Source organism: Mesitornis unicolor, unplaced genomic scaffold (assembly GCF_000695765.1).
Source record: "Mesitornis unicolor isolate BGI_N332 unplaced genomic scaffold, ASM69576v1 scaffold9490, whole genome shotgun sequence".
Lineage (NCBI taxonomy): Eukaryota > Metazoa > Chordata > Aves > Mesitornithiformes > Mesitornithidae > Mesitornis > Mesitornis unicolor.
This window is the reverse complement of record NW_010156217.1, coordinates 65,845-75,490: the sequence shown is the minus strand read 5'-3', so window position 1 is coordinate 75,490 and position 9,646 is coordinate 65,845. Positions and strand designations below refer to the sequence as shown.

Below are 9,646 nucleotides of genomic sequence, written 5' to 3'. Positions count from 1 at the left end.
AAGCTGCAGAGCCTGGGTTTACTGGAGGGAACACTTGGCCCTATGTTGTGGAAAACTTTGTACAGCGCAGCCCCAAATTCAGTTCAAAGATGTATTTTTTTTAGAAAAAAATGAGGAAGAAAAGGAAAATGTGACAAAAACCTCAAATTTGTTCCTGTCAGGGTACAGCTATGACTGTTGTGCTGTGGCCCATCCATGGTTTTCAAAAAGAAGGTGAGAGTAGTTGTGGATGTCCATGCTTCAGGCAGAACAAAAGTGTTAGCTGGCCCAAAGCAACTTGAGACTTTCCATGCAGGATTTGTGAAGTAGCCACCATGTGGTTTTTGGACTTCACCCTGTCCTTACAGGAATTTCTCTGGTTATGCTTTTGGTATCAGCCAGTTGCTGGGGGAAATTCAGATTTTATTTATTTGTATGCCTTGGCAGGACAGAATAAATAAACTGTGTTGTGGATTAGTTGATAATGAAGACAGGAGTATTTGTGAAATTTAGTTCCAGAACTTGGCTTAGATAAAAATGCTCAGGTTTAAATGTCCTTGTGGTGTGGACCAACATCTCACATTAAATTGTTGTCTTTCTGTGACTCTAGGTACTAACCTGTAAACATTACAATACGTAATTGTCTTAGGAAGTTTGCTGTATGCCTCAGGACTAGATACGAGATCTTTAGCAGGACTTCACATGAGGAACAGTTAAACAAAAACTTGTATGAATAAGGCACTAGTAAATGTTTGCAGCAAACAACAGTTACAGTCTGTACTCTTTAAGAATAAAGCTGTTCTGTTTAGGAAATTGCCTTTAATATGATGGAGTTACCAATGCCAGCTAGAAAGGGGTTAGAGAAAGTGCATCCTTTGGACTATCCCTGTGAGGTCTGTGAGAAACCACTCAGTGCAGATCCCGGTTAAGTGTGGAAATAGCCTGTGCAATGCTGGTACCCAGGAGAGTGAAGGCAAGAGGAAACAGGCATAGATTCTGCTCCCTGCTAGACCAGTGCAAAATCACGGGAATGGATGTGCTCCAGATTCGTTTACATTGGTACGAGGATCTGAGGTCGTAATTGAGGCTGCTGTGGCAAATCTCATTAAACAGTAACAGTGCTAACCCAGAACAAATAATTGTTAAACCCTTAAACAGCTTCAAAAAATAACCTGATATTTTTAATTTCCTACTTGCTGGAGTCCAAGGATGCACTTTGTCTTTTGGCTAATGTAACAGACCAAAGCCTTCTGTACTGCTTTGGAGCTGCTGCCATTCTAAACAGTTAATAAAATACTAATCCATACTTAATACCAAAAAGTCTGCCAGTCTGCTTCTAGGATGGCTGACCACTATTTCGCATTAAAAGTTGCTCAGATACTCCAAACTCTTCCATGCATCAAACCAAAACATACTGTGACTTTTAAAATGTACTTTTACATATGAGCTTTTTTTTTCTTTGGGGAGGAGGGTCACAGAAGCACCAGAATTTGTTTTATCAAGCCAATAAGAATGCATTTGTAAACTAATGCATCTGGTTAACATTCACCATTGTATTTCCCTAGGATCTGTCCAGTAAAACTACTGCATCTGAGTCATTTGGGATATGAAATGGAAGGTCACTGGTAACTCCATAGTCTGATTTCATCACTAAATCCTGCTTTATAAACAGACAGCTTAGCTTTATCATCTGACAAATTTCTGTTCCACTCAGATCCTCCACTGTTTGTACAAGATGTCATTTAAAAAACTGAACGCACTTGTAGTATCCATAATGCAAGAAGGAAAAAAAATGACATTGATTCATTCTTGTATATTATTGCCATCAGGTGCTACAATTAAAGACTCTGGACACTGGGGCTTTTTTGTTTGCTTGAGGTTTTTTGTATCTTATGTCAGGACTTGGTATTAAGTCCATCTTAAGCTTTAAGATCACCCCACCCATAGGGACCTTAAAAGCTTTACAAATATCTCAACTGGGGTTTTTTTAGCTTTGACTCATAAGACTAAATTCATTAGTGGTATAACTTGGCTGGAGTTTCCACCCGAAATTAATATTTATTTCTTAAACCAAACGAAAAAGCCCCAAGAAGTAAATTAAATGCTGAGGATCTCTCTCCCATACATATTCTAAATTATATACAGAAATTTATCTTCACAAAGATCTTTCCTTCATAGCAACTCAGGAAACTTTTTTCTTTTTAGATACTTGTCTTATATGAATGTTAGAATATATCCTTTTCTGTGTGTGGGGGGGCAGGCTAATAAATGGCATGTGTTTATCTGAATATTAAAAAATGTTATTTAGCATTAGAGCTGTGCAGAATCTCTTCTGTAATGGTTGACGACTTTAAAACTTTGTTGTTGTGTCATTATTTTCAGTAAAATGCTGTAATTTGGCAGTTGCAGAGAAACAAACGTTCTTGGTCAAAAGTGTGCCTTTTGCAGTCATAACCAGTTCTGTGTGTGTGTTTAGCTGGCAATTTGAAGTTGTGCCTATGTTACCTTATTAGAATTTTCTAAACTGTGCTTACTTTAAAATAAATCTGAACTTGTGTTTAACCTTGTAAATGAAACCTGTGGTTTTGAAAGTCAAGGTGGGTTTCTAAACTTGTTTTTAATGTTAAAATAGTCCACTGGGACATGGTTGGTTTTCCTTCTCTTTTTGCCCACTGCTTTTGAAATGTGCCTTCCTGCCATACAGCCAGGTGAGAAACGCCTGCCTTGTGTGAATGTTTAACATGTTTGCTGTCATGGCTGTATTTCTGCAACAGAAGTAGAGGGAGAGTAGTAAAACATTTTTGTCACCAAACTAAGCTATTACAGCTATGACTGGAGGAAAAAAAATCGTCAAACATTCCTATGTGTTGGGGTTTTTTTAAGAGCAAATTGACACGTTTACAGCGCAGTTTCTGCTTGGTGCAAGTGAGTTGTGTTTGTAGAGGCACACTCTTAACACCAACTGAAACTGTGGCCTAAATTAAGGCATCATATTTCTGTTTATGCTGATGCACTCACCTCTGTGGATGATAATTTAACAAAAAATGCCATTTCACAGTTTTTTTCTTAAGTTAGGAAAGAAAAAAACTTCCAGGTGTACAATCAAACAGAATTACTACAGCAGTTTAACAGCAATTATTGCATGATTTTGCATAATCCTTGACCTTCCTAAAAAGCAGTATTTGATTTTTATATATGCACTGGTTTGGTAATGAGTCATCACTCAACTGCTGACTTGAACTTCATAAATATTTAACGTGGGGAAAAAATTTTTTTGAGATTACAAAAAAAAAATAAAACCAGTCCTAGGTCTTTGCTATGAATTCAGAGACTTTCAGTGTTAGATGAAACACAAATAATTGGAAATAACTATTGTGTTGAAAGGAATCCACATTACTTTGATTAAAAAAATCCATTTATCTGAGAGGCTTTAGGGATTATGACAAGTTTGATGAGGCCAACCCCAGTCCCTCAGAACCTACTCATACTTTCAGGAGATGAATGAATGACCAGTCATGTAACCCTAGTGTACTTTAAGGCTCATTAGAAGACATGGAAGAGTGATACTCAAACTAAATGCTCCAAACTAGGAAGTGTTTGCATGACTGGGTATTTATTTAAAGGGAATTATTTATGTGGGTTAAAGTTTGCTTTTTCCTTTACGTTTTCTAAGACGGTAAACCTACCATCTACCTGTATGTCAGTAATGACTGATCTTGGAACACCATTTCATAGCTTGAGTCTTGCTTTTGTCTCAAGGCTCGTTCTAGCCAGGATGGCAATTGGGGGAAAGTCCTAAAACTGAAGCAGAAAAATTGACACATGCTTTTAAATTCAAATGCGGAACATGAACATTTACATGGAAGCAGAATGACATTCAGTGTCAGAAGTAACAAATTTGAAAGTCTTCAATAATTCAATATAGAGAATATAGTTTAGACAGTTTTTATATAAGTGTGCTTTTTCCTAAAAACATCCCCCCCAACCAAACTTTTTTTTTTGCTTTAAGTCTTTTGTCTGTAAATATGAAAGAGGGCTACACCCCAATGTAATTCTTCATTGCCACACTAGACACTAAAACAGTCTTTCTAATTCACATTGCTCATGGCAGTCTTATTCGATGGTGCTTTATTAAGTTTATGATTAAAGCAGTTTGGGATTTTTGTTGGTTGTAAACTTTTGGCATAATGTGAATACCAGTCCCTTTCAAAAACAGCCTTGAGTTGTTTAATGATGCTTGTGCTGTTCCCCGCATCCGCTTGGTTGATAACAAGGCCCGCTCCGGCGTTCTGCGTAAAAGCATTTCCTACCCAATCAAAATTACCTACAAGTGAAGGCAGGAATATACAATGAGTTTCTAACATAAAAATAAAACCAAACCACGCCAAAAGCGATCTCCCTAAAGGCAATCCAGCATGATACAGTATCATTTCCCCTAGTGCCTACCTAGACACAGAAGTAAGTTTTCTATGCTAGTAGGAAAGGAAGAAACCTCCATTACTTACCAGCGTGCAGCACAGATTGTTTCTGGAAGTCCAACAGTGAAAACAGGTCCTTTCATTTCTCCAAAACTAACTCGCTCTTCCTTTTGCATATATTGTATTATCACTCCATTTACTTTCCTCATTGGCCTTTGTAGCGCCAAGAATGAACACATTTTTTTTTTGCCATATAAACAATTTAAAGTAGGCGTGATGGAGAGCGGTTTCTCCGTAATGCTGAGCCAAACCAGTAGATCCATTGCAGGTTACCCACTGGCACATACTATTTCAGGAAAGAGAAACGGGCTGTACTGGTTTATGCCAGTTACTGCCACCTCTGTTGAAATCTGAGGTAATGAGTGAGCACTTCAAATCCTGGTGATGGCAAGGCAAAGAGGGCAACTGGATTAATGGAGAACAGGTAAACCAAGTGCATCAGTTATTTCTTTTTATTTCACTAGAACTGCAACTATTAAGTTTACATTTACAACACAGGCAGTATTTTGGAAAAAAAATATGCTGTTACTAGAGGTCATCTTTTAAAACAATACCTAAACATACATAAAACATGAAGTTATCTGAGAGATTTTTACCCTTTCAGTGTCATTTCAGCTACTTCAGCATTAGCAGGAAATGTTAAGAATTCTAAAGTTGTCAAGGATGGTCAATTGAAGCCTCATCGTAAGGGACATTTCTTCCTGTGCTTTCAAGTAAGATATATCAGGTCCTTAACATGCATTGGTACTACTTGCACACAGCTTTGATTATTTTTTCCTTTTCATTTATATCTAAGGATGTAAAGGTGATGGGAAAGAAAAAAACCAACTCAGCTAAGAATGCGTGCTGCATAGACAAGTTGTAGGTTACTGAAATTGAATCTGGGCTATTGGAAGGAATTTAAAATGGAGTAAAAATATATTTGGGGGGGCGCTCAGAACATCTGGGAGATGCGAGAGGAATAAGCTGCACTGGATCGCAGCCTTTGCCCGCCCTCCCTGTGCCTGCCCCTGCCAGCGCTGCCTTTCATCCCTTTGCATTAAGTTGGGGTGAGGAAGTGACTACAGCATCAAGCCGCAGCATCTCAGAATGAACGTTTTAGCTCTTGACTTTATAAAAGCTCATAAGTTACATTTTAATTCAGTAGCAGATTTCTGATCCTGCTCATGCACGGCTCAAGTAGATTTTTTTTTTAAAAGGTCGTTTTTAGCCTGCATTCAGTGAGCATTTGACTGATAATGAACTTTTGCTAGGTGTCATACAGCGACTTGACTTAAATACACCTTTAACCCAAAACACCGATTAGATACATACGTAGTGTTAGGAGGGTGTCTGAAATGTCACTAACAGTAAATGGAATAAGAAGATGAGGATGAAAGGCATTTGTACAGTATTTACCAGGATTGCTTTAATAATGATGGGAACTGGAGAACAGTCCATCTTCATTGGATTGCAGAAACAAGAAACTGTTAATAATCCAGTTTATTCCTACATTATAAAGTGTGTTGCATTAGATTTTCAGTCTGTTTTTAAATACTGAAAGCAGGATGTTGCTTTTGAGAAACTGATTCATAGGGGCAAAAAGCTTTTTTGTGGTTACTTACCAATGTATGCAGCTCCATCAGTCACCACGTATTTGTTACGGTTTAACTTGGGAAGGGAAGTGTTCTTCTGTTCTTTAAGAAAGCACGCGCTCTCTTCCTCAAGGTCAAAGAATTTCTGCGATAAAACAGAACAGAGCGCAGGTTAATGAGAACCACTCTGTAATGGACAGAAAAACTACAGTCTGTGCTCTGCTTTTTATTGAAAATGAGTTAGTGCTACAGAACAGCTTGAGTTTTTATAGCCAAGCATTAATTTTAATAAAACACTGCACACTGTGTTTCTTACTAAGTTCTCATAGTTTGTGATACTCGCTACGGTACTCGCATTCGGAGTACGTGGCTACCACATACTGAACGCAGTGCCGGGCTGTGAAACAAATGAAAGCCCCAGCTTTGTGATAGGGTTGGGAAGGGCCAGAAACTTCCCTTTAGCTCATTTCCTCTGGGGGCTGAGGTCTGCTTCAGTATCTGCATTGGCAGGCACACTAACAGTGGAATTAATACTTTTACGTCACACACTGCATAGTTGCCAACAGGAAACTTGCCAATGCCAGAAACTTACCAGGATTAAATTGGATTTACCCTACAGGGTGAAGTCTGAGTTAGTCAGTCAGTCAGTCAGTTTGTTTTTGAGCTATATGCACTCTCTGTCTGCATGGGTGCCAGAGAAAAATGAGATTTCCAGTACAAATCTTACGTATTGTTTGTTTCATCGAGGAAACTAATAGCTAGACGCAGATTCCAAAACCAGAAGTAGAGTAACTTGATGAAGGAGAAAATAAATATTGACTGCATGATGGGAAGCTGATTCAGGTGATGGTGAAGATCCTCAGAACAAACAATTCATGAGAGTAACTGGCTGCACATTGCACCCAATTAAGACATTGAATAATAGGATTAAAAAACAACAACAAACTACCCAGCCCAAAACTCCTTGATCATTCTTGGGAGTCTGTTTTCTGCAATGCAAAATTCACCTCGTGAACCGGTGCTGGTTTTGATACAAACCTTGAACGAATCCTTTTAGGTTATGCGATGTCTTTCAGAATAGTCTTACTACTTTGAAACCCAACTGTAGAATACTAAATTCATTACGGAAATGTCAGGATCTCTGTGGTACACTACATCACCAGTTGGATTCACTCAAACAAGGGTGTATGCATAGCACTCAGGCAGTTGTGTTCTGGAAAGCATTCTTGACCCAGCTGATGGCGTAGATAGGTTTCAAGCTGGTTTGCAGTGATATGCTCGACTATTGCAAAATGTGTTGTTATGGATGACCAGGAGTGCCAGCTTTAGGGCTCACGCCGCTGGTTGCTTCCAAACTGCATAGAAATACTCTTTTAAAAAAAAAAAGTCCCTTCTTAATCATCAAGTCTTGATCACTAGAGTTTGGTTTTCCGTGGACAACTCTCAAGTTCTGAGCAGGCTTTTCTGCCGTGAGTATTGGCAAACCCCATTAAAATGGTTTGGTTGCAGACGAAAGGCAGAGCAGGCCCGAGGCTGCTGTTCCTCTGCTGTCGACCTGTCAGAATCAAATGTGCCCAAATACTGCATGGTTCTGCGGTGCAGTTTTATGATCAATAACAATCACAAAGTTGTTTCCTTAAACAGTCTCTGAATTTTGTATGTCACCGCATGCTTGCTTGCCTGCACATTGTTATTTTCCACAGCTGTTTTGTCATGAGTTCAAATACTAGCAAAATTCTAACGATAGGATTTTGAATTTTAAAACTGTAGTATTGTGCTTTAAATGAGATTTATATTGTATATTCATATCTAACTAAGCTGCATGGAGCAATCATACCTCTAATTACAGATTTTTAACTTCAAAACAATTACAGCATTACACTTTTTAAAAGATCAGAACAAACCATCTTAGCAGCTGTAAAGGAAAGTTTACGAGGTATCAGGGGTGAGTTCTTAGACAACATCAAGACTGCAACTGCGCGCCTGAGCAAAAATCCCACATACAGCAGCTGGCAGCTCGTTTTGCTCAGGACACTGCAAGGCGGAACAGCTTCTGACTACATATTGCAGTTAGGCAGTGGCAAAACCAATGTTAGCCTGGGCACAGCCCAGGGGAAGTCAGGAAGAGCTTCCCATCAAACAGAGAAATCATTCACGAAGACTGTGTCAAGACAGCGTCCCCTGCTGCAAGCCGGGCCCTCACTGGGAACTTCTTACCCAAACTGGTCTTGCCATAGGCATGTTAAAAAAGAAAACAATCACGGGGATCAAAAGCTAAATGAAAAAAATGCAACTGAATGTGCTTAGGACTGGAGTATTATCCCTGAGAGAACAGAAGGGGGGGTGGCAGTGACATTTCTGTCAGGACAATATTGAGACATTTGGACAGCTTAGCAGTTGTAAGTGTGATTTCAATCTTGTCACTTAAAGTTCTCTTAAAATTTCAGTGTTCTTATATATAAACACACAGGATACATGTCTGCATTACAGTACTTTGGGTTGGATTAGATGATCATTAAAGGACCATTCCAACCCAATACATGCTATGATTCTATGATTTTCTGTAGAGTGAAGTTTGACTTCATGTTTTCTCATATGCAAAGCAGAACCAAAAGGGAAAAGCAATTCAGAAGGTTTAAGTTTAGTTTTTCACCTTGCTAGTCTATTCCTCTACCCCCCCCACACACATAGTTCTGCTTCACTTTGATCCTGGCTAGAACAGATATCTAGAAATAACTTTTTTATTTTTAGCATTTAGTTCTTGAGAAAATAAATTCTGTACTGAAGATTTTGCCTGCTGTAAATGGATAGAAATGGGTATGAGTATGTGAAGCATTAGATGCCACATAAAAATAATTTTGAATACATACATAGACGCTAAATATGGAACAAGCTAGAAGTTACTCAGAATTGGAGTGGCTTCAGCAGTGTCAGCTATGTATGGGCTTTTTGACTTAAAACACACATTTTATGCTGCTTCTTACCCAGGAAACTTGTAATAACAGTGTGTGTTGTAACGAAAATCCCAATTTCTAGATATACATAAATACCACTTAGTGTGTATAACACAAATAGGACTTGTTTTTTACAACTGTTGATTTTTAAAAGCCAGAATGATTTAATGGATTATGAGTTTAAGAAGTCAAAATAATTTAGCAGATTAAGAGTTCACTATATTATTTCCTATGTTATTTAATGAAATTTAAAGTCTTTTATAGTGGCAGAAAAATTTTCTCAGTTGTGAAGTTTTCCTGATTTATTTTGGAGGGTGGGAAATATCTTAGATTTGAAAGTAATAGGAATTATACTTACAACTTTCAAACTACAGCTTGGAACTTCAGTGCAAATAGCTTTCAGAGATGAAACAAAGTTAAAAGTAAGGGGATCTGTGTCTCTTGAGAAACTTATGAGAAGTCGTACTTTAATACTTCGTAAAACTAACGCTTCTCTTATCTTCCCATCTAAATATGGCCAGTACCTGTGGAGACAGAATACAGTATATTCAGAGAGCTTAAACAAATGTGGGATTTCAATGCAGCCAAATCTAGACAGTATAGAAAATTAAACACATGAATTTCATTTTCTGTCTGTTGAAGGAATGCCATTGTCACTTAA

The 9,646-nt window shown here is 38.2% G+C and overlaps 1 protein-coding gene across 1 annotated transcript in view; it reads right to left on the bottom strand.

Annotated features, from left to right (window-relative positions):
- Positions 1-4,067: 4,067 nt before the first annotated feature.
- The window catches only part of PLD5 (phospholipase D family, member 5), a gene marked incomplete at its 5' end in the record, with an annotated part of 60,139 nt that continues 54,560 nt past the window's right edge, over positions 4,068-9,646 (bottom strand). The window contains 3 exons of the mRNA XM_010183008.1: positions 4,068-4,303; positions 6,062-6,176; positions 9,344-9,509. Of these exons, the coding sequence (XP_010181310.1) occupies positions 4,068-4,303; positions 6,062-6,176; positions 9,344-9,509 (517 nt within the window). The remainder of the gene's footprint in view (positions 4,304-6,061; positions 6,177-9,343; positions 9,510-9,646) is intronic.